We start from the raw sequence: 26,996 nt of genomic DNA on the forward strand, positions 1-26,996 counted from the left end.
CAAAACATACACAAATGAATGAAAAATACTTCTGTTACTTTATTGATATCGAATAATCTGGATTACATTGAAATAGAGTTTTATTTAGGGCATAAAACCCAGCAGAAACTTCAAACAAGGACAACCATCTGCTGATCAAAAGAATCGAGGAATCAAGTGCAGAGAGTGTGACGGATATGGCCACATCCAGGCCGAGTGCGCAAACACACTCAAAAAGAAGAAGGCCCTTGCAGCAACTTGGAGTGATAGTGAAGAAGAAAAGAACTCCATTGCCAGTGAAAGCACGGATGAGGATAACCAGGTACCGACTTTCATGGCTCAAAGCTGTCACTCAGTTGAGTGAAGATGATGCAGCCTCCACTTCATCTGAAGCTGACAACGTACGGAGACAAACTGCATCTGAGGAAATGTTTACCCAATGGGAGTACATGACTAAACAGATCATAGTTCTAAAAAGCTCCCTAGAGCAAGTGGAGACTGAAAAGGGCAAGTTAGAGGACACGGTCAAAAACCTCAACAGACTTCTTGATGAGAAGGAGAATGAGATTTATAAACTCACTGCTGATCTGATTAGAACTAAGCAAGCACTGTAATTCATTCCCCCAGGCACAACTGCTATCAATCAAACCCTACAACTTCAAAAGCCTTATGGTGATCGACCCTCCTTAGGTTATAAGATGTTGTATAAACAGGGTAATGACCTGTCAGTTGAGAATTCACTCCCCTCAAATGTTGATCTGACCAAAAAGGAAGATGGGTTACCAGACATCCCAACCACCATTAACGAATTAGATTCCTCTGAGAAGAGACAAGTTCCATCTGGACCCACTAAACTAATGTTTAAAGGAAGAAGGATTGATGTAGGAAATCTGCCACAAAATGAAAAATTCATTCCAACATGTCATTTTTGCAACAGGAAAGGTCCCGTTCGTCCCAAGTGCTATAAAATGCAGAACTACTTGAAAGTAATGATTAATTGACCAATAGTTTTCCTCAACCAAACAAATCTCAAGGGCGCAAACCTCGTCGAGAATGGAAAATAAAGTCTAAACCAATTCCAAATGTTGGATTGGTGGCAAAACTGTCTCTGTCTGCCTTTGTTGAAGGGCAGTGGTATTTTGACAATGGATGTTCTCGCCACATGACTGGAAATAAAAAATTGCTAGTTAATTACAAAGAGGAAAAGGAGGGAGCCGTGACATTTGTTGATGGCAACAAAGGGAAGATTGTTGGCAAAGGTGATGTAAATCTGAATGGAGTATCTCAGTTAACAGATGTCCTTTATGTAAAAGGGCTCAAAGCAAATCTCATCAGCATCGGTCAACTATGTGACAACAACCTCTCTGTAAGTTTTACTCAAACTCAGTGCTAGTTTCATCTAATGGGTGTGTTGTCTTAACAGAAAACAAGACTTTAGATCAGTGCTATGCAGTATGCAATACCATCGTGGGCAATCAAACTTTCCTGGATAAGCCCGACTTGTGGCACGACAGGCTGAGGCACTTGAATTATAGAGACCTGCATAGACTGATGAAGCTTCAAGCTGTAAGGGGAATTCCTAAAATGAAGATATCCAAGGAGAGAATTTGTGGGCCATGTCAGCTTGGGAAACAGCATAAGGCATCTCATCCTCCGATCATCAGACTTCTAACCTCACGTGTGTTGGAACTAATGCATGTGGACTTGATGGGGCCAATGCAAAATGAAAGTCTATGTGGAAAAAGATATGTAATGGTCTTAGTGGATGACTATTCTCGGTTTACCTGGGTTGAGTTCCTTAGAGAGAAATCTGAGACCTTTGGATTCTTCTCTGCTCTAATATTGAGACTGCAAAGTGAGAAAGACTCCAAAGTTGGAAAGTATTTAGGCTAAGGAGTGATCATGAGAAAGAATTCAAAAATTCCATCTTCTCTGAGTTTTGCAATGGAATGGGAATACATCACAAATTTTCAACCCCAAAAAATCCTCAACAGAATGGAGTTGTTGAGAGAAAAAAAAAACTCTGCAAGAAATGGCTCGTGTCATGATGCAAGCCAAGGAAATATCAAAACGTTTCTGGGCAGAAGCTGTTAATACCGCTTGCTATGTGTGCAATAGAGTTCATCTCCGCAATGGTACATCACAGACTGCCTATGAGCTATGAAAAGGGAGACCACCAAATGTTAGCCACATGCACATTATCGGATGTACGTGATATGTTCTAAATGATCGTGATCACTTAGGCAAGTTTGACCCTCGAAGCGATAAAAGGACTAACTCTGTATTAGAATCATTGAACGTAAAGTTTGATGACTTAGAAGGTAGTGGAGAAGTGAGTGTCGAGGATGATGCCCCTGTTCTCTCTAGACTTGGACCAGTCACCACTAGACCAACCCAAATGTATCCTGACACACCTACAGAGTCTCTAAACACTGAACCACCATTATCAGATTAGGTGGATGCAGATGTCAGTGGTTAGAACAGGGAAACTGAAGTTAACAGTGACATGCCCAAAGAACCCAAACATGCCAAACTGTACAAAAATGGACCACCTTCTTGGGTTCAAAAAGCTCATCCTTAGGCAGTTGTCATAGGAGATCCAAATGACACCATGGTCACCAGACGAAAACTGTGGAACCTATTGGCGTTCGCCTGCTATCTCTCTCAAATTGAGCCTAAAAGTGTCAAAGATGCTCTATTGGATGAATTTTAGTTGGCTACAATGCAAGATGAAATGGGAAACTTCATGAGACTTGGTGTATGGATTATGGTCCCTCGGCCTAATGGGGCAAATGTAATAGGAACAAAATGGCTATTTAAAAATAAGTCAGAGGAATTTGGAACAGTAACTCGAAATAAAGCCAGGCTTGTTGCCCAAGGATACAGTCAGGTGGAAGGAATCGACTTCGATGAGACGTTTGCTTCAGTGGCCCGATTAGAGTCTATAAGACTTTTACTTATCATTGCATGTTTGTTTGAGATTAGACTCTTGCAAATGGATGTCAAGAGTGCATTTCTCAATGAAGTCATTCGTGAGGAAGTCTATGTCAAACAACCACAGGGATTTGAAGATCCACACCATCCCAATCATGTGTACAAGCTTAACAAAGCCTTATATGGATTGAAGCAGGCTCCACGTGCATGGTATGATCGACTCACCTCATTCCTTATCTCCCATGGCTTCGTAAGAGGTACTGCCGATAGCACTCTATTCATTAAACATCTTGACAAAGGAATTTTTGTTGGCCATATATATGTTGATGACATCATATTTGATTCAACTTGTGAAAGTGAAGTAAATACATTTGTCACATTAATGACTAGTGAGTTTGAGATGAGTTTGATAGGGGACTTTAGTTTCTTTCTAGGACTGAAAATCAAACAATTAGATCATGGCACATTCATATCACAGTCAAAGTATGTCAAGTCTATGTTAGAAAAGTTTTGGTTTTCATAGGTAAAGCATGCACAGACACCTATAGGCACTACAACCAAATTGTCACGTGATGAGTCTGGCGACCCTGTAGACCCCACTCTATACAAAATCATGATAGGTGGATTACTGTAGCTCACATCTAGTCGACCTGATATCTCCTTCAGTGTCGGCTTATGTGCTTGGTATAAAGCCAACCCTAAACAGTCACATCTCTCTACTGTCAAAAGAATTTTCAAATATCTTGTTGGGACTATTAACTATGGTCTCTGGTATAGCTGTGACACAAATACCACCTTGGTGGGATAGAGTGATTCTGATTGGGCAGGATGTCTAGATGATAGGAAAACTACTTCAGGGGGATGTTTTTACATTGTGAATAATCTAGTCTCTTGGTATAGCAAAATATAGCAGTCTATTTCACTTTCTACAGCTGAAGCAGAATATATTCCAGTCGGTAGCTGCTGCACTCAATTAATATGGTTGAACAAAATGCTTACTGATTATGGACACCCACAACACACACTGACCATTTTTTGTGACAGTACAAGTGCCATAAATATCTCTAAAAACCCCGTGCAACACTCCCGAACTAAACACATCGACATCAGGTACCACTTTATTCGTGATCTAGTTGATTCAAATATGTTGTTAATATCTCATGTGCCCAAAACTAATCAACTAGCAGATTTATTCAGTAAAGCTTTAAATACTCAAACTTTTACTCACTTAAGAACATGTATTGGTCTCTGTACCATCTAAACTGTTCTCAGTGACATCTAGTAAAATATTTTTGTCTCTGAGTGTTCTTATACTTCACGACATGACTTGAGCATTGTGTTGTCATTTCTATCACCATCTCCTGAGAGCTATTTAGAATGATACTGATCTTGAATCTTCTCCAGATAAAAAGGCTACCTCTTCCAGATGCAATGGGAAGAGCTCTCTTAAACCTATTTACTAATAAGTAGTATGCTCCTTCTATATTAGTTCTTGTGGTACAAAAGAGGATGGCTACATCTCTGGAAGAGAGTGAAAGCCATGTTTGGGTAATATAGAAAAAAAAGCAAGAGTGGTTTTTTTTTTAAAAAAAAAGGCGTCTGAAAAAAAAACAAATATATACAAATAAAAAAAAGTTTGTGTTTAATTGAGGGAGTGGTCTAGAAGATCTCTTCTCTTTCCAGACCACATGAGGACACTCTTCACACACTTATGGAGATTCAAGATTTAGTGTTGCTCATGTGTCATTGGGGTTTGGTGTGCTGAAGTGATCTGTTGCTCATGCTGTGTATTTTTTGTTATGCTCAGAGGCTTCATTCCAGTTATTGACCAGTTGTTAACTGTTTTTTTTCTAAAATTTTTGAGTATCTCTAAGTGTCTATCTCTTATCTCATTTGTCATGGGTTGTTCATGTATATTGCTGGCATATTTGAAATAGTTAGTTCATTATGCTCACAATACCTGATGACTATGTGGTTGTTTCATTTTTTGTACCAGAACGTGTGGTGGAAACTATTCAACTTGGGCGTGTATATCTCATTTTAGCAAAATTCAAATTTTTTAAAAAAATAAATAAATGTTTTTCTTTTCATGGTCAGCCTGTGTCAGGGTGCCTCTACTTAAGGCCTAAGGAAAGTGAATAGTCTCTCTCTCACTTTACGCTCAGAAACCTTAAGACCTGTAGCTTTTAAATTTCTCTGTCTACAATGGAGAATATTGCTTCCATGGTGGTGACCCCTATTGCCATTCTCATCCAACCATCGATATCTCATGTTGATCCTGCAATCGAACCTATAGTTGGGACTAGTATGACTATTCCATGTCATGCCATTGTCCCTTACCAATCGGAGGTTGGTGCTTCTGCTTGCCTTCCAAGTCCTGAGTCGACTCCGTCTCCGGCATCACCTCCAGTCATTCAAAAACCTCACACATTTCAAGGTAAGGCTCCTCCCCTGTCTAAAAAGGCTTCCTCTTCTTTGTCATCAACCCGTCAAACCGTGTCGAAAAGAGTTACTCGTTCCTCTTCGAGTTTACAGTCTCCTTCGTCCCCTGTCCAGCCTTCGTCTGTGCATGAATCAAAACCCGTAGGACCTCCTCGTCCTCCATCTAAGGTTTCTATTCCTCCCAAAAGCAGAGAAAGGGTTCAGCCAAAAAGAAAGTCTTCACGTGATACCTTGTATCACCCACCTAAAAAGAAATCCAAGACCAAGCCTATTCCAGTCCCATCTACAGACTTGTCTCCCAAACAGTCATCCAAAGCCTCTAAAAAGTCAAAACTTCCAAAAGACCCTATATCAACGGTCGACCCATCCTCTGTTCAATGCTTTGTTGATGCCTCCAAAGCATTTGTATACCAACGATGGTTTGGTAGTCGTGAGTTTTGGTTCGAACAAGTGGTGATGTTAGATGATTTTCCTGACCTGCATGATTTTTTAAAAATTAGGAAATGGGTTAACACGGTCACTAACTTGTCTCCCCCTCATCCAATTTTAGTTCGTGAATTCTATGCCAATCTAGATAGGACTGTTATAGCTGAGGGTCATCCAGGGTGTGTGAGTGCATTTGTTAAGGGTCATCGTGTTCCGTTTGGTCCATCTACAATTGTATGCATTTTGAAAGTTGAGTCTGTCAGAAATCCAACATATGGGAAACAATTCAATCCAGATGAAACTATGATGGGTAGAGTGCTAACTTGCAGGGAGGACTATCTTTGGGACAAACAAGAAATTATAGTTACTCATCTAACTCCTTTCTATAGGGTTCTTCATCGGGTAGCTTTGTACAATTAGTTTCCTAATTCCCATTTGTCCTCAGTTACACTTGAAATTGGCAAGTTCTTTTATGCTGTAGGAACTCATGTTTTCATTAATCTGTCATCTCTCATCTTTGAAAGGATACGCAAAGCCTCAGAAACAACTGGAACTCGTAACAAACTACCCTTTCCAAGCCTTGTTCAACGAGTGGTCATGGTGTTGGAATTATTTTACCAAGATCTTAGATCTACTCACAAGTATGTTGTTTAACATCCTAAATATGAACTTCTAAAATGATATGAAATAAACACATATAAAGTATGAGAAACCTTACAGTGGTTGCAGCGGAATAATATGTCTCCTTCCACTCAGATCTCTAATTCTTGTATCCTTTCTGTCGTAGAGTATTATCAAGATCTGACTCCGAATGTCCTTCTTGTTGAATCTGGATTCTTCACGATCTTCCACACTATGATTGAGGTACCACTTGATGTGTGTGGGCACTACTCATTCACTCAAGGGGTTCAAATCAATAATGAAGGATAAAGAAAGATAAGTAGCGGCTAGTTTAGGTAGAAGGCACTCATGTTTTTCTCTGAAAGGAATAAGATGCATCATCTTTTTCTGAAGCCATCACTATCTATTTATAGTATGCCACCTAGGGTTAGGTTTGAATTATTTGGCATTAAAATAATGAAAATATTAAATGGTAAAACCTACATAAGTGGCCGGCCAAGGCTTGTGGATATGGGCCCCACTTTTGCAACTTGTTGTTTTATCATTTCTACATTTCATTTTCTCAAAAACGCCAATTTTCAAATTCAATCATTTAAATGCCAATTTCAACTATTTAATAACTAAAATTAATTATTGAATAATATTATCATTTAATATATTTATTAATTAAACTAGCCAAAGTCTCTTAATTAATAAATATACCCTATAAACTCTTTCTTTACAATTTTGCCCTTGCTTAGTGAAAAATTCACAAACTAGACATAGTCTAATTTTAGAATTATAATTGATTAATCAAAATCAATTAAGTGAGTCTTACAAGCAGTATTGTCTCAACTAGTGTGGGGACCATGGGCCTATATATCTGAGCTTCCAATAAGCAGATCAAGAACTTACCACTTAAATTTACTGACTTATTAATTCTTTGTTGCATCCACGTATAGAACTCAGAATTGCACTCTCAGCTATATAGAACGCTCTATATGCTCCACCACATAGACACGCTATTAATTATCCATTGTTATAATCCTAATTTGATCAATGATCCTCTATATAGATGATCTACATTGAATAGGGACTAAAATTACTGTAACACCCTTCAATGTATTTTATCCTTAAAACACTTAGCCCCGTATAAATGATTTTTCAGCTAAGTGAAATGAATATTTAACCATTTATCTCTGTTTGGCCAAGCTCGAAGGAGATCATCTTTTACTTTCTATTCGCCAGATAGAAGCTATAGATTCCATATTTATGTTTAGCGCTCCCAATCAATTGCACTATCGTGTTCCCAAAATGTACGTATCACCCTGACCCAGAAGTACGCTTAACTAACAAATCAAAGAACACAAATAACACTCTTGAGATTGAACCTAATCATATCAGGATTAAGATCATTTGATCTAGGATCAACTAGGTGATATTGAATTGAATAGATATTATGGTAAGTTTAATAAATCTATATCAAAGTTCAATATCGGTCCCTTCCGATGCATACTCCATGCATCTAACCCAAGCTTTACTCTGACCTATGCTCTGGAAAGAACATAGCATTTATGCAAGTAAAGTATGTTGTAGATTGTCATATCAGTAAAACCCAGTATTCTGATAAATCTAGGAATCTTTATTCACATAATCTTGATTACTTTCCATTGTGATGACGACACAATAAACAAGAATATAAATGTGAAAAGGGTTTGGATGAATTATAAATCAAATTAACAAGTAATTGATAATGCGAACCAAAAATTACACAAATGAATGAAAAATACTTCTATTTCTTTATTGATATTGAATAATACGGATTACATTGAATTTGAGTTTTATTTAGGGCATAAAACCCAACAAACTTCCACTTGCACTAATATCAAACTAATCAGTACATATCAATTAATCCTAAATTCTGACGGTTCTTTTCGAATACAGTTCCTGCCAAGACTTTGGTGAATGGATCAACTAGGTTATCCTCTGTGTCCACTTTCTCCACCAGTACATCCCCTCTTGCCACATATTCGCTGATGATGTGATACTTCCTTTCTATATGCTTGCTCCTTTTGTGGCTTCGAGGCTCCTTACTGTTGGCTATGGCTCCAGTGTTATCACAAAGCAAAACTAGAGGCTTTTCCATTCCATGCACGACACTGAGTCCAGTGAAGAACTTTCTGAGCCAGACAAGTTCTTTGGCAGCCTCTGCAGCAGCTATGTATTCTACCTCCATGGTAGAGTCTGAAATCGCGGTTTGTTTAGCACTTCTCCAAACCACTTCTCTACCCCCAAGAGTAAATTGCTGGGTTTCGTGCCTTAAATAAAACACATTTCAATATAATCAGATTTACTTATTAATAAAGATCAGAAATAACATTTTATGTTGCATGGTTCACATGATTTATTTCAGGATTATATATATAATGTATGAATTCTATTTAAGTCCAGAACATATGAATTTGTTAATGATTATAGTGTTGTCAGCACAGTGGAATATAATCTTAATTATATGTTCGAATGTTTATTCCCTGATTTGTCAGAACACTGGATTTAGACTGACATGGTATAATCAGCGATAGGTATTCTTACACCTTGGAAAAGTGTTATGTTCTTTCCAGGACATTGGCAAAGTTTACCAGTATTGGATGTATGGAGTATACATCGGAAGGGACCGATATTGAACTTTGATTAGATATATTAAAATTTACCATAATATCTATTCAATTCAATATCACTTTTTGATCCTAGATCAAATGATCTTAATCCTGATATGGTTAGGTTCGATCTCAAGAGTACTATACATGGTCTTTGATTTGTTAGTTAAGCCTACTTTTGGGTCAGGGTGATACGTACATTTTGGGAATATGATAGTATAATTGAGTGGGAGCGCTACCATAAATATGGAATCTATAACTTCTATAGGAATTAAGAAGTGAAACGATGATATCCTTCGAGCTTGGCTAAACAGAGATAAATGGTGGAGATCTCATTTCACTTTGCTGAAATATCATTTATACGGAGCTAAGTGTTTTAAGGATAAAATACATTGAAGGTGTAACAGTAACTTAGTGCCTTTTTAATGTAGATCATTTATTAGAGGGTCATTGATCACATTAGGATTATAACAATGGATAACTAATGACGTGCCTATATCATGGAACATATAGAGCGTTTTATATGACTGAGAGTGCAATTCCAAGTTCTAAGAGTGGATTCAATAAGGAATTAATAAGTTAGTGAATTTACTTGGTAAATTCGGTTCGACTTATTGGAAGCTCGGTTATATAGACCCATGGTCCCCATACTAGTTGAGACCATACAGCTTGTAAGACTCAATTAATTGATTTTAATTAATCAATTAAAATTCTAAAGTTAGACTATGTCTACTTTATGAATTTTCACTAAGCAAGGGCGAAATTGTAAAAAAAAAAGAGATTCTAGGTTTATATATTAATTAAGATACTTTATATGTCTAAATTAATAAATATATTAAATGGCAATATAATTTAATAATTATTTTTAAGTTATTAAATAATTAGAATTGGTATTCAAATGGTTAAATTGAAAAATTGGCATTTTTGAGAAAATGGGAATGAGAAATAACAAAATGGAAAAGTTGCAAAGCGAGGCCCAATTTCCTTATATGGGTCGACCACTATGCATAGGCTTTTACCATTTATAGTTTTTATTATTTTAATGCCATACAATTCTAACCTAAACCTAGATGACATTCTATAAATAGAAAGTGTATGCTTCAGGAAACAATGTACTTGCATCTCATTCCTTCAGAGCAAACTTTCTACACGCCACTTTCTCTCTCTTTTCCTCTCTACAATTTCAAAATCCTTGAGTGATAGAGTAGTGCCCACACACATCAAGTGGTACCTCAATCATAGTATGTAAGACTATGGAAAATCAGCATCAAAGAAGGAGAGAAAGTGATCCAGATTCAGATCTTGATAATGCTACAGAAAGGAATCTAGGGCTAGAGATCTGAATGGAAGGAGTCATTATATTCCGCTCCACCCAATGTAAGGTTTTCTTAAACTCTTATGTGTTTATTTCATTGTTTTAGAATTCATATTAGGATGTTAATGAAACATACTTGGTAGTAAATCTAGATCCTGGTAAAATATTTCTAACAACTGGCGCCAGAGCCGTGGTAATGATTTACTTTCATGAAATATGAATTAAAACGATGATATGTGTTGATTTGGATGGTTTCATGTTGATCTATGTGTTGTATTAATGATTGATTGATGTTTTGCGAAATTCTGGGAAAAATACTTGAATCTCTGTTTCTGGAATTATTTTTATTGGATAGTATGGAAAAAATTAAGCAATTCACTTTTTTACAGAACTCAATTTCGATTTTATTTGAATTAGTTATGATTTTTTGAAGTTTTGAAAAAACCGGGGGTGGTGACACACCCTTGTGCGCGTGGCTGGCTGCTGGCAGCAACCTTTGTGCACCTAAGCAGCCCCTTGCGCCCAAGGATGTGCTTTGCATACCGTCCGTACAACTCAAAATTTTTTTGTTTTTCTTCGATTTTTCATGCTATTTCATGGAATTAACTTCCGATTTTTGTGTAGTTTTGTATTTTGATGATTAATTTTCATATTTCAAATCTAATTATCAGAAATAAATTAATTTGATTTTTTAAAATTAATTTTAGATATTAGTGTAATTTGATTTTGAAAATAGGTAAAAAAAAAATCAATTTTTGCTTACCTCTTTTCTTATTTTTTTTTTTTAAAATTTGATTATTTTATCTTAATTTTAAATCTAAGGTTAGATATTAAATTCCTTTTATAAAAAATATTCTATTTAAGTAATTTGATCTTATTTAGATTTAAAATAAGATTACTATAATCATGGTATTTTAAAAGGAAATAAGATATTTTTGCTAACTTTTAAATTTTGTTATTTTTACTTAAATTAAATTATAAAATCAAAAAAGGGTATGTATTTATCATTTTATTTTATTGAATATTTAATTTATAAAATAACATGAAAATTTAAAAGGTGGTTAGCAATTTTTTTGAAATGATATTTAGGTTAGTAGAAACCTAATTTTTTTAAAAATTGTAGGTTTAATTTTAAATATTATTTTATTTTACTTAAAACTGAAAATATTTTTTTTTATTTATTTATTATTTTCGAAATTAATATTTTCAATTAAATAAATCCTACATCCAACTATCCAATCTAACTTATTGCAGGAGTATGTGTTTTATATTGTTTGCAAGTTTTTCTAAAACCTATTATTGCTTGATCTAAATTGCCATGGTTAACTTGTTGACAGATCCAATGATCTGATTTTAACCCATGGTTCAATTGTCAATAGGTCAAGTAAATAATTTGTAACGGGTAAATTTTACATTCTTCTTTCATCTGTGTATGACCTAGTAACATGATAGGATCCATCCAAATCTGTATGCCTGTGTGAGCCTATATGTTTATTTTATTATAGATGCATATAGGTTGTTGCTAAATAAAATGTCACACCATGATAGATTTTATTTAGGCCCATTTAGTTTTTGGGCATATTCAATTAATAACAGTTGTTCATTTTAAGGTTAAATTCCTCTCTTTTGGGCCTTGTGTGAGAGTTGGGGGCCAATAGAAGTGGGTACGACATACTGAACCCAACTCCCCCTCACATGAACTACCCCAACTGTGAAGGCTCATTTGCCTGATTTGGATAACTGTACTAGGTTAATTAAATTAGTTTAACCTAATAAAATTGATTAGCAACATAATTAATTTCAAGTTTTTTTTAAAAAAATTAATTTAAGAAAAACACACTTAGTTTAATGAATTAATTTCTAGATAAACTATTATATTTTTCTTGTATTTAATTAAATAAAGAATTTTAACTAACTAGATTCTTTCTGAAACTTACTTTAATTATTTCATTAAATATTCCTATTTAAGTTATAAATTAGTTATTTCTAACTAAATTTCCTTATTTACTTAAATTTGAATATCTTTTGAATTTAATATTAAGTTGAGGAATTCTAGGAATTGGTTATTGAAAATCTTAAGATATTTTTTAAGTTGAGTTTAAACTTAAAATGGAATATTCTTAAATGAAGTAGTTACCACTTAATTTTGATATTTAATTAAATTTCATTTGGAAACTTTTTAAGTTGGTTATTATATATTCTTTCTAGGGCATTTTACATAAATGTATACATTATTTTAATTAATTACAAAAAATGTGCAATAAAAAATAATTTTAAAGATGTATACATTTGAAAACATTTTTACATAAAATCATAAAAACTCTTAATTTAATTATATTAGATGTATTAATGAGTCAAACTTACCATAATTAGATTTGTGTAACTATTTTTATGGCTAATTTTTTTTATTTATAGTATCAAATATTGGTAGATTTTTAAAATCAATACAAATCACATCCATGATTCACATAATAATTGTATGGTATATTTTTCAAAATCAATACATATATAATCATGATTTTTTTATTAAAATATGTCCAATATGCCCTATATATTATCAGAATTGAAATGCTATTATGTTGTTTAGATAAAAATATTTAATATGTTTATTTTTGTAAAAGATTATTCTAAATATTTAATTAATTTTATGAAATTGTTTATTTTTTTTAATAAACATGTGATTCATTAAATAATAAAGATATATATTGGTAAAAAAAATATAGATTAATTATAAATATAAAATATATTTATAACTAGTAAAAATATACATTTTTTTTCTACTTAATTTTAAATAAACATAGATATAAATTATTAATACATTATTGTTTATTAAATATTTTGTTAAAATAAACATATATTTATAATAAATTATAGTAAAATGGATAATAAACATTTATACTATACAAAAAAATAGTATATTTATTATATTAAACTGTTTATTATTTATTTAATTTTATTTTTTGAACATGTTTATTTATTTTTCATAAAACAACTTATATATATATAATAAATCGTGTATTTTATAATAAATACACTATAAATAAACATAAATATATAATAAATCACACTAAAATAAACCTAAACATTTATATTACAATTTTTTTTTTTAAAAAAAAGCATGTTTCTTGTGTAAAAATATTTTTTTTTTCAAATAAACATGTATATTATTATTAAAAAAATTTAAAACATTACTGTAATAAACATAGTACATTATTATATTTATAATTATAAATTATAATAATTTAAACATTAACAATGATATTCTTATAAATAAAATATTTTATAAGTATAATAAATTTATATAATTTTATTCTTTTAATTAAATTACTATAATTAGTTTTCTTCTTAAATTTTATTTTTTTTCATCATGTACTTATACCATACATATATTAGTAACTATTATAAGTATCAAAATCAATAATCATAAATAATAAAATTTAAAATTGCATGTTATAATGACTACACATTAATGCTCCTTAATCCATAATTCACGTTTAAAGAATATTATGTATATATATATTTATAGTAAGTTTAGTAAATATTATATCTAATGATCTAAATATTAGTAAATATGTTATTAAAATGTATGAGTTTTTATAATTAAGTTTTTTTTGCACATTTTTTGTTATACATTAATTTTTGTTGTACATTAATGAAAAAATTCCTCCTTTCTATAACAACTTAAATTAGATATTTTCCAAATCTTGAAAAGATACTTAGTTAAATTGAGATATTTTTTAGATAGTTATTTCTATACTAGTTATTATTTCTAATATTATAATAGGAAAATATCATTGATTGTGAAATTAATTGTTTAATAATTAATTTTGGTACAATCTAAGTTTAGTATATTTTCCTAGTATTAAACTAGAATTAATAATTAAGTTTCCTCTATACTTAATTATTTATTTCTTGAATTTAATATATTTAATTAAATTGAAAATTTCAATATCTAAGTTGATTTTCATCATGATACTTAAATATTGTTATTTTCATGACATTTTTAATTAAATAGAAAATTATTTTAAGTTGGAAATTTTTCTTTAAAATTTCAGAATAACTTAAATTTGAATAATTTTTCAAAATATATTTTATTTTATTTTATTAATCTTTTTCCCACAATTTCGAAATTGCATTTCTTTAATGTAGAAATTTCTAATTTTATTTGAAAAATAAATTAAAGTTGAAAATTATTTTAATTTTGGACCAACTTAAATCAATGATTTTTTCATTTAATGATTAATTAAAATAAATTAACTAAAATATATTATAATTAGAAAATAAATTAATTAGTCAATGAAAGTTTAGATAGTTATTATCTGTTTTGCTTGAAGTATTTTTCTAGTGTATTTAATTAAACAGAAAATTAATATTTAAGTTGATATTCATCATGATACTTAAATATTTGAAATTTTTCTTAAATATTTAATTAAATAGGAAAATTATATTTTGTTGTAAATTAATTTTGGGCCAACATAAAATTAAGATAATTTTTCCAGGATTTATTTTTATTTTATTTTAAAGTATTTTCGAAAGTAGTATTCTTATACACTTCATTTTTCGAAATGCAATATATATTTTTATAGAAAATTAAATTTGAGTTGTAAATTAATTTAAATTAATTTTGAAACAACTTAAATTGCATATTTTTCTAAATATTTATGGAAATTATACTAAGATGGAAATAATTCACGTTATTTTCATATCCATCTAAGTATAATTTATAAATATTACATTAAAATTTATATTTAGAATTTTTCACTCTAAATTGGAATTTTAATTAAATAAATATATTTTTAAAATAAATAGATTAAAATAAGTTTCAGAAGAAAATACAACTTTCATTAAATAATGAGCTTTATTATTAGGATATTCGATCTTCATTGTTGGTTTCACATAGCTATTGTTTTAGTGAGTAATCATCCCTAATGGAGGAACATTCATTAGCCAGTTAGCACCATTTAATCTCGAAAGATAAGTAATCTTGTAAGTTTTTTATATAGTATTGATCACCCTAATGGTGGCGACTGTATAAGACTTGCAAGAATATGAAACAATGGTGGAAGCTCATAAGATAGAATAGCCTCGACTCTCGCCTGAACGGGACAACGCGGATTCCAATCTTGATCGAATAAAAGGTTGCTAGAATGTTTATCATTTTAGATGAGCTGACAACTCTATTCAATGGATGGTATCACTGACTCTCGCCTAAATGGGACACTGATATCAGTTTGTTGAAGACCTTGGAAATTATTTATGACTGTATGTTTTAGTATTTTCACTTATCATTCCTACTTGCTATGTGATTAATAATTTCTGAATTGTGTATGAATTTATATTGAACCATGTTATTTTCAGTTATTAAATTGTAGTTTAATTTCGAATCTTCATCGTTGGTCTAACTTGGTTTGTTTTTCTAATGAGATAAATCCCTAATGGATTTTCACCATTAGACTAACATAATAGTGTTAGATCTCGAAAGATAAGTATTGTAAATGCAACATCTAGCTGTTCATCAATTGATGACACCTTAGAGTAGTATTTACAATATGAAACAAGAAGATTGTATAAATAAGATTATTTTGACTCTCGCTAATCGGAGCATCGTTGAATTCTTATTTAAAATGAAATTATCCTAATTCCTCTTAGCTTATTCATTTTGAATTAGCTCTATAACATATCATTGGATGAATGGTCTATAAATCATTTCATGTCATTCTATATTTTCTCTTAAGAAATTAAATGACACATATGATTATGTTCCCGAAATTCTATCTCAAAATGATATAAATCCTAAATCTTTGAAATCTCCTACTTGTATGGGCAAATCAACTTAGAGTTAAATTAGTAGTGGTGGTCCAAGAAAGAATTACTCATTATACAGTTACACTTTTACAAGTGTTTAATAACCATTTTCTCTCAATGGATTCAAACTGTATGAGTTTAATATTCTGTGACCAGAATCCACTTGCACTATTCTAAGAACTCTTTGATGTAACTAATCCTAAGTCATCAAAAGAGTACAACCATGTTTTATAAGTCTATGGCATTTGTATCTTGTTCATAGTGGTTTTGACAAGATCATTCTCTGCAAAGAGTTAATATACCTATATCCACTGAAAGCAATTCATCTCATTCGCGGATGGATGTACATTCAGGGGTGAACATGAGTTTTCGTTGTATTCTTAAAACGATCACTCTAGATTTTACCTTATGCAAAAGAAATTTGAAATGTTTGAAAAATTTCATGAATTTCTAGCAATGGTGAAACCATCAAGGTAAGTGCTTAAAGATCTTGCGAACTGATAGGGGTGGAGAAATAGTTAGTTGATATGCAGTTCAAAGATCATTAATTTGATTTTTGAATTATATCCAAACTTACCTCCCCAGAAATTCGATTTGCATATTGATAATTAGTTACTAGTCGTTGCCTAAATCGTTCTATGGTAATATAATTTTAGAATGATGCAATGGTTGTATACTTAATGTAAATCATTACTAGTGTAACGCCCTAATGCTAAGGCACGCTACAGTGCTTTCTCAATAATTGTGCAATCTTTCCTAATCAAAGAAATTTCTCGAAAAACGTGTCAAATTAAAACTTTTGCATTAAACATTAAACTTTGTAATTTAATAAAATATTTACAAGTGCCGGGATCCCGATTTTTAAAACTTTACAAACTTTACTTTTAAGCATACATCCCAAAATATACAGATTTACAGGTCGCACAGCGACTTTCAAAATACAACTCCCAGATGTCCCGAGACCGAACACTCCAGGTCGCGCTGCTTGACATGTACAATCTCACCCGAGCTCAGGTTCACTCCTGTTCAGCCTTCACCTTTCCTTTACCTACACATGGAAGTAGAAACTGTGAGTCAACAGACTCAGTAAGAAATGCATATAACATATCATATAATTTCCGACCTGTAAATAGGCGCCCATACACCTATTTACAGAGCTTAACAGATGAGTATGAACGTTCTAACTGGGACACGACCATGTACCATGTACCACATACACTCATAATACCTTCGTATTAGTGTAGGTAAGGTATGACCGCACCCTGAGTACTATCTAGTGTTGTACCACAGACACCTTGTACCTTCCCGTACAAGTGCTGGTAACACTATAATGTACTTTCAAACATCACACACCTTACCAATGCACTCCGTACCACAACTGTACAAGTGTTGGTAGTGTATGAATCACAACAAGTGAGCATGTATACATATTAACACATACATACATTCAGATAATCACATCATACGTTATACACAGTTCTTACCTGTTTTCCGAATTCAAGCGTGCTGGCCGACCTGAACGGAATTCTCGTGCTAGATGGATGCCCTAATCACATTTTGAAATCGGGTAAGTCACATGATTATAACCCTAATCCCGGGAAACCCAAAACCAAAACCCTAGGTTCTGTTATACTCTTAATGGGTTATTCTAACTCTGGAAATGGGGAAACACCCAACCGAGGCATCGAAATGGCAAAAATTGAGAAAATGAAAGGCCCGGGGAACCCTGCCAAAACCGGCTAGCCGGTTTTTGTGGCACTGCAAACCGGCTAGCCGGTTTGCACCAGTTTCCCCAAAGCATTTCATTTGTTGCTCAATCCTCCACCAATTGCCATGAAACCTTCCAGAGCACCTATTCAATGCATAAACAATAAAATCCAGGCAGTATTTCACAGAACAAACCATTGTAATCCAAATTGCCATTAAAGCTCAAAGCTTGAGTTTCAAAACTCAAGCTTGCTTAGAACTAACATCAAGCATCAAAACCAGCTGCTAGGGACTTAAATTAACTCAAACTAACCCTTGAATTCGAACCCTAAGCATTTCAAAACCCAACAGCCACTAAACCTAGAAATTCCATAATGAAACTAAACTAAAACTTCAAGAACTTAAGGAGAAAAGAAACTAGGGTTACCTTATCTTGACTTCTCTTGAATCCCTTGCTGAAAACTCCAAAATTCAGCAACAATCTCCCTTGGCCTTGCTGGTTTCGAAGAGGGAAAAGAGAAAGGAGAGAGAGTTCTTCTTATTTTTGGTTTTTCTTTCTTTTTTTACAAAAAAGAGATAATTCCAAATTGGGAAAACTTGATTTTCCTTTGGCTGAATATAAGTGGCCACGTGCCACACCTCTAGGCAGCCACCCAACCCCAAACAAAATTACTAAAATACCCTTGAGGTTAAAACCTAAGCATTTCTAAAGCTAGGGGTAAAATGGTCAATTCCATAACCCCGCTCAATCCCGATAAAATATTTTCTCTAAAATATTTCCCACTATGAAATAAGGTTCTAAACTTACCCATGTGATCAATCTAGCCATCCATCGCATTTTCCGTTGTCGCCAAACAAAAATTACAAAAATAACATATTACACATATAAGCTAGATAATACCCCTAGAGTTTAATAAAATCTCCGAAATTGAGAAATTATAACTCTAATATTTATTTCTAAATATTGGGGTCCACATTTAAATTTAATTCACAAATAATAATAAAATAATAAAAATTAGTGCTAATTGCCTTTTCTAATCCATATTACTAGAGCGGTCATTACAATTATCCCCCCGTTAATAGGATTTCGTCCCCGAAATCTAACCTGAATAGCTCTGGATGCTGAGTTCTCATATCTGACTCTAACTCCTGTGTGGCTTCTTCCACTCCTTATCTTGTTCCTCCAGAGCACCTTAACCAGTGCAATAGTCTTGCTCCGAAGAACTTTTTCTTTTCGATCCAAAATCTGAACAGGTTGCTCTTCATAGGATAAGTCTGGTTGAAGTTCAAGGGCTTCATAACTCAAGACATGAGTCGGGTCTGACACGTATTTCCTTAACATAGAAATGTGAAATACGTCATGAACAGCTGATAATGCTGGTGGTAAGGCTAGCCGATACGCTACCTGCCCGACCTTCTCAAGTATGCGAAATGGCCCAATGAACCTAGGGCTTAACTTACCCTTCTTCCCGAAGCGTCTAATACCCTTCATTGGTGAAACCCGCAGGAAAACATGTTCTCCTGCCTGAAATGTAACATCTCTACGCTTCGGATCAGCATAACTTTTCCGCCTGCTTTGAGAAGCAAGCATCCGAGCCTTGATCTTATCAATAGCTTCATTAGTTCTCTGTACTAATTCTGGACCCAGGTACTTCCTTTCTCCTGTCTCGTCCCAATGAATAGGAGAACGACATTTTCTACCATATAACATCTCATAGGGAGCCATCCCTATTGTACTTTGGTAGCTGTTGTTGTAGGAGAATTCAATTAAAGGCAAGTACTTACTCCATGAACCCTCAAAGTCCATGACACAGGCTCGCAATAGGTCTTCTAAAATCTGGATAGTTCTTTACGACCGACCATCGTCTGAGGGTGAAAGGCTGTACTAAACTTTAACTTGGTACCCATAGCCTTCTGAAGACTCACCCAAAACTTCGATGTGAACTTTGGATCCCTGTCTGATACAATAGATTTAGGGGCTCCATGGAGACGAACTATCTCCTTCACATACAGTTCAGCATATTGATCCACTGAATATGTAACTTTCACTGGTAAGAAGTGAGCTGACTTTGTGAATCTGTCCACGATGACCCAAACAGAATCATACATTCCTGTAGTTCTAGGCAAACCAGTTACAAAGTCCATTGCAATGTCCTCCCACTTCCATTCAGGAAGGACTAAAGGTTGCAATAACCCTGCCGGCCTCTGATGTTCAGCCTTAATCTGCTGGCAGGTTAAACACTTGGACACATAGTCCACCACATCTCTTTTCATCCCATACCACCAGAAGTAGGGTTTCAAATCCTGATACATCTTGGTGGTTCCTGGATGCAACGAATAAGGTGTGGTGTGAGCTTCATCAAGTATTTCTTTCTTAAGCTCATCCATATTAGGAACACAAACTCGAGCTTTATATAGCAACATTCCACTGTTCGAGACTGTAAAATCTCTAGGCCGACCAGCTACCACTTCATCTCGAACTTTAACTAGCTCGGGATCTTCCAGTTGTGCCTTTCTGATTCTCTCCAACAGATCAGATTGGAGTGTTAAATTATGTAGTTTCCCGACCACGAACTCAATTCCTGCACTAACCATTTCCGAGGCTAGTTGAGGAGCTATCATAACCGTAGTACACACTTGACCGGGACCTTTTCTGCTTAGAGCATCGGCCACGACATTGGCTTTCCCGGGGTGATACAATATTTCACAATCGTAGTCCTTAACTAACTCCAACCACCTTCTCTGCCTCATATTCAGATCTTTTTGGGTGAAAAAGTATTTAAGACTTTTATGATCAGTATAAATTTCACACTTTTCACCGTAAAGATAATGACGCCATATCTTTAAAGCAAAAACCACAGCAGCGAGCTCTAAATCATGAGTTGGGTAACGCTGCTCATAATCCTTCAGTTGACGAGAGGCATAGGCTATGACTCTGTCAGCTTGCATCAGAACACATCCCAGACCCTGTCTGGATGCATCACAATACACAACAAATTTCTCTTGATCTGATGGCAAAGCTAACACCGGAGCTGTTATCAAACGCTGCTTCAACTCCTGAAAGCTTGATTCACACTTATCTGACCACACAAATCTCTGATTTTTCTTAGTCAATTCGGTTAGGGGCATAGAAAGTTTAGAAAATCCTTCGACGAAACGTCGATAATACCCTGCTAACCCGAGAAAACTTCGAATTTCCGTCACGCGTACTTAGGCCTCGGCCAATTCTTCACCGATTCCACCTTGTTTGGATCGACCATAATTCCATTCTTCCCCACAATATGACCCAAAAAGGATACCTCGGACAACCAAAATTCACACTTTTTGAACTTGGCATACAACTTGTGATCCCTAAGTCGCTGTAACACCATTCAAAGATGATGCTCGTGCTCCTCTTCTGACCGAGAGTATACAAGAATGTCATCGATAAACACTATAACGCAGTTATCGAGGAAATCCTTGAATACTCTATTCATAAAATCCATAAAGGCCGTAGGAGCATTAGTCAATCCGAATGACATTACCGTAAACTCATAGTGCCCATATCCGGTTCTAAAAGCAGCCTTTGGTATGTCCTCCTCCCGAATTCCGAGTTGGTGATAACCCGACCGTAAATCAATCTTTGAAAACACAAGCCTTTCCCCGAAGCCGATCGAACAAATCGTCGATTCGGGCAACGGTACTTATTCTTAATCGTCGGCCTTGTTAAGTTCCCGATAATCAATACACATTCCGAGGGAACCATCTTTCTTTTTCACAAAGAGAACCGAGCTCCCTATGGCGATACACCGGGTCGAATAAACCCAATGTCCAAGATCCCTGAAGCTGTAACTTAAGCTCCTTGAGTTCTGCCGGAGCCATCCTATATGGAGCTTTAGAAACAGGTTCGACTCCAGGTGCCAAATCAATAACAAAATCAATCTCTCGTTGTGGCGGCAATCCCGGCAACTCCTCGGGAAACACATCAAGAAAATCTTTCACTACCCGAACTACCTCAGGCCCAAATGTTTCGGGTCCGCTGAGTCAAATACTACCGCTAGAAATCCTACACAACCATTGCATAGTAAATCCCTAGCTCTCAACACGAAATAACCGGATCCGAGACCCCCGAACCGATCCAACATAAACAAATGGATCTTCACCTTCCGCCGAAAAGTCACCATTTTACGCCTACAATCTATACTGGCCGAATACTTGGATAAGAAATCCATTCCCAGTATAATATCAAACTCAGTTAGTTTCAATTCTATGAGATCAGTACTCAATTCCCTACCTTCGATCCTAATCGGCATAGACCTAATGCGCCTATTAGAGATAACCAATTCCCCGCTAGGCATTAGGGTTCCGAACCCTCTTTCTAAATTTTCACAAGGCCTACCCAAAAGATCAATCACTCTTGTAGCCACATATGAACGTGTAGCTCCCGAGTCAAATAATACCGTAAATAACAAGTTGTTGACAGAAGCCGACCTGTCACAACGAAGGACCGGCTGCAGCGTCGGCTTGGGTAATGGCAAACACACGAGCAGGAACCGGTTTCACCTCAGCTTTCGGCTCCTCTTTCTTTGCCTGGGGGCAATCTTTCTTGAAATGCCCCACCTTGCCACACAGGAAGCATGTTTTCCGGTCACATTCTCCCGGATGATGTTTCTTGCACCTTGGACACTCAGGATAAGAGTAACCCTGGCGTCCCCCTCTGCCTTGGTTCCCACGGAACCGCTTGCTCTGCCCCGAGCCACCAGAAGCTGGAACAACTTTTCTTTTCTGCTCAGTGGTGGAGTCACCACCATCCCTACCATAAACAGGAGTAGGAATAGTGGGGGTTCCACCAACACTCGGAGTCACCCGGGGCTCCTGAAGGAATTTCACCGCACCCTCGGCTCTCAAAGCCTTTTCAACCATCTCCGCATAAGTGGTTGCCTCAGTAGTAGTAATAACCAGATCATGTCTAATTTTTTGCACTCAAACCCGCCAAGTATTTCTCCTTCTTACTAAAGTCAGTTGGCACAATTCCCGCTGCCAACTTGGCCAACCGGTCAAACTTTGTCGTATATTCAGTAACCGACATTCCCTCAGTTTGAACCAACTCGGTGAACTCTTTCCGCTTTGCACTGCGGACTGCTTCATTGTAATACTTGGAGTTAAACAACTCCTTGAATTCTTCCTGTGTCATCGCCGTGACGTCTCGAGTGAGGGTTATTAACTCCCACCACACGAGAGCGTCTTCCTGAAACTGGAAAGTGGCACAGGTTACTCGGTCATTTCCAACCACTCCCATAAAATTGAGGATGCGTTCTATTACCGAAAGCCACTGCTCGGCCTTCATCACATCAGGGCCTCCCAGAAACACTGGAGGTGCCTGCTTTCGAAATCTTTCGTACAGCGGTTCCATACGGTTGCCAACAGCAGGTTGTTCTGCTGGCACCGCGGGAACTGCAACAGCCTGAACCACTTGAGGAGGCACGGCAGGAGGTCCCTGCTGCCTCAACCTTTGGATCTCTTCATCTTGCTGGCGGATTCTATCTTGCATCTCCGCAAATCTTTGCTCCCAATCAGGAGGAGCTTGAGGTGGATTTACAGTGGCGACCACCCGAGCTCGCCACGGCCACGGCCGCGACCACGAGGATTTTGAGGATTCCTCTGACCGCCTCCGGTCTCAACCATGCCACCCTGACTTCTTGTATTTCGCGGGGCGTCCATTTAATAGGACTTAGCCTGCGAATCCATAAGCCAGGCAGGTTAGACAGCGATCAAATTAACACCGCTCTTAATGACTTAAAGGCAACGCACTTTCTTTTCTTTTAAGAAAATATATTTAATTTAAATCTAATATGTTACCTAACATGCTTTCACATTCACATTTATTTAAGATACTAAACAAGTACAGGCTTACTGAACCGTGAACCGAGCTTTCTCTGATGAAGATTGTACATGTCATAGCAAGCTTCGGTAGACAAACCTGGCGGCTCTGATACCAAAATTGTAACGCCCTAATGCTAAGGCACGCTACAGTGCTTTCTCAATAATTGTGCAATCTTTCCTAATCAAAGAAATTTCTCGAAAAACGTGTCAAATTAAAACTTTTGCATTAAACATTAAACTTTGTAATTTAATAAAATATTTACAAGTGCCGGGATCCCGATTTTTAAAACTTTACAAACTTTACTTTTAAGCATACATCCCAAAATATACAGATTTACAGGTCGCACAGCGACTTTCAAAATACAACTCCCAGATGTCCCGAGACCGAACACTCCAGGTCGCGCTGCTTGACATGTACAATCTCACCCGAGCTCAGGTTCACTCCTGTTCAGCCTTCGCCTTTCCTTTACCTACACATGGAAGTAGAAACTGTGAGTCAACAGACTCAGTAAGAAATGCATATAACATATCATATAATTTCCGACCTGTAAATAGGCGCCCATACACCTATTTACAGAGCTTAACAGATGAGTATGAACGTTCTAACTGGGACACGACCATGTACCATGTACCACATACACTCATAATACCTTCGTATTAGTGTAGGTAAGGTATGACCGCACCCTGAGTACTATCTAGTGTTGTACCACAGACACCTTGTACCTTCCCGTACAAGTGCTGGTAACACTATAATGTACTTTCAAACATCACACACCTTACCAATGCACTCCGTACCACAACTGTACAAGTGTTGGTAGTGTATGAATCACAACAAGTGAGCATGTATACATATTAACACATACATACATTCAGATAATCACATCATACGTTATACACAGTTCTTACCTGTTTTCCGAATTCAAGCGTGCTGGCCGACCTGAACGGAATTCTCGTGCTAGATGGATGCCCTAATCACATTTTGAAATCGGGTAAGTCACATGATTATAACCCTAATCCCGGGAAACCCAAAACCAAAACCCTAGGTTCTGTTATACTCTTAATGGGTTATTCTAACTCTGGAAATGGGGAAACACCCAACCGAGGCATCGAAATGGCAAAAATTGAGAAAATGAAAGGCCCGGGGAACCCTGCCAAAACCGGCTAGCCGGTTTTTGTGGCACTGCAAACCGGCTAGCCGGTTTGCACCAGTTTCCCCAAAGCATTTCATTTGTTGCTCAATCCTCCACCAATTGCCATGAAACCTTCCAGAGCACCTATTCAATGCATAAACAATAAAATCCAGGCAGTATTTCACAGAACAAACCATTGTAATCCAAATTGCCATTAAAGCTCAAAGCTTGAGTTTCAAAACTCAAGCTTGCTTAGAACTAACATCAAGCATCAAAACCAGCTGCTAGGGACTTAAATTAACTCAAACTAACCCTTGAATTCGAACCCTAAGCATTTCAAAACCCAACAGCCACTAAACCTAGAAATTCCATAATGAAACTAAACTAAAACTTCAAGAACTTAAGGAGAAAAGAAACTAGGGTTACCTTATCTTGACTTCTCTTGAATCCCTTGCTGAAAACTCCAAAATTCAGCAACAATCTCCCTTGGCCTTGCTGGTTTCGAAGAGGGAAAAGAGAAAGGAGAGAGAGTTCTTCTTATTTTTGGTTTTTCTTTCTTTTTTTACAAAAAAGAGATAATTCCAAATTGGGAAAACTTGATTTTCCTTTGGCTGAATATAAGTGGCCACGTGCCACACCTCTAGGCAGCCACCCAACCCCAAACAAAATTACTAAAATACCCTTGAGGTTAAAACCTAAGCATTTCTAAAGCTAGGGGTAAAATGGTCAATTCCATAACCCCGCTCAATCCCGATAAAATATTTTCTCTAAAATATTTCCCACTATGAAATAAGGTTCTAAACTTACCCATGTGATCAATCTAGCCATCCATCGCATTTTCCGTTGTCGCCAAACAAAAATTACAAAAATAACATATTACACATATAAGCTAGATAATACCCCTAGAGTTTAATAAAATCTCCGAAATTGAGAAATTATAACTCTAATATTTATTTCTAAATATTGGGGTCCACATTTAAATTTAATTCACAAATAATAATAAAATAATAAAAATTAGTGCTAATTGCCTTTTCTAATCCATATTACTAGAGCGGTCATTACAATTATCCCCCCGTTAATAGGATTTCGTCCCCGAAATCTAACCTGAATAGCTCTGGATGCTGAGTTCTCATATCTGACTCTAACTCCCAGATGGCTTCTTCCACCTTACTGTTCCTCCAGAGCACCTTAACCAGTGCAATAGTCTTGCTCCGAAGAACTTTTTCTTTTCGATCCAAAATCTGAACAGGTTGCTCTTCATAGGATAAGTCTGGTTGAAGTTCAAGGGCTTCATAACTCAAGACATGAGTCGGGTCTGACACGTATTTCCTTAACATAGAAATGTGAAATACGTCATGAACAGCTGATAATGCTGGTGGTAAGGCTAGCCGATACGCTACCTGCCCGACCTTCTCAAGTATCTGAAATGGCCCAATGAACCTAGGGCTTAACTTACCCTTCTTCCCGAAGCGTCTAATACCCTTCATTGGTGAAACCCGAAGGAAAACATGTTCTCCTGCCTGAAATGTAACATCTCTACGCTTCGGATCAGCATAACTTTTCTGCCTGCTTTGAGAAGCAAGCATCCGAGCCTTGATCTTATCAATAGCTTCATTAGTTCTCTGTACTAATTCTGGACCTGTGTACTTCCTTTCTCCCCGTCTCGTCCCAATGAATAGGAGAACGACATTTTCTACCATATAACATCTCATAGGGAGCCATCCCTATTGTACTTTGGTAGCTGTTGTTGTAGGAGAATTCAATTAAAGGCAAGTACTTACTCCATGAACCCTCAAAGTCCATGACACAGGCTCGCAATAGGTCTTCTAAAATCTGGATAGTTCTTTCTGACTGACCATCAGTCTGAGGGTGAAAGGCTGTACTAAACTTTAACTTGGTACCCATAGCCTTCTGAAGACTCACCCAAAACTTCGATGTGAACTTTGGATCCCTGTCTGATACAATAGATTTAGGGGCTCCATGGAGACGAACTATCTCCTTCACATACAGTTCAGCATATTGATCCACTGAATATGTAACTTTCACTGGTAAGAAGTGAGCTGACTTTGTGAATCTGTCCACGATGACCCAAACAGAATCATACATTCCTGTAGTTCTAGGCAAACCAGTTACAAAGTC

General features: G+C 35.7%; 1 protein-coding gene across 1 annotated transcript; it reads left to right on the forward strand.

Moving 5' to 3' along the window:
- The first annotated feature begins 5,118 nt into the window (after positions 1-5,118).
- Positions 5,119-6,201, forward strand: LOC133038238 (leucine-rich repeat extensin-like protein 5). The gene has a single exon (XM_061116328.1). The coding sequence runs from the start codon at positions 5,119-5,121 to the stop codon at positions 6,199-6,201; it is 1,083 nt and encodes a 360-aa protein (XP_060972311.1).
- The last annotated feature ends 20,795 nt before the right edge of the window (positions 6,202-26,996 follow it).

The sequence above is a fragment of the Cannabis sativa genome, chromosome 5 (assembly GCF_029168945.1).
Source record: "Cannabis sativa cultivar Pink pepper isolate KNU-18-1 chromosome 5, ASM2916894v1, whole genome shotgun sequence".
NCBI classification, from domain to species: domain Eukaryota; kingdom Viridiplantae; phylum Streptophyta; class Magnoliopsida; order Rosales; family Cannabaceae; genus Cannabis; species Cannabis sativa.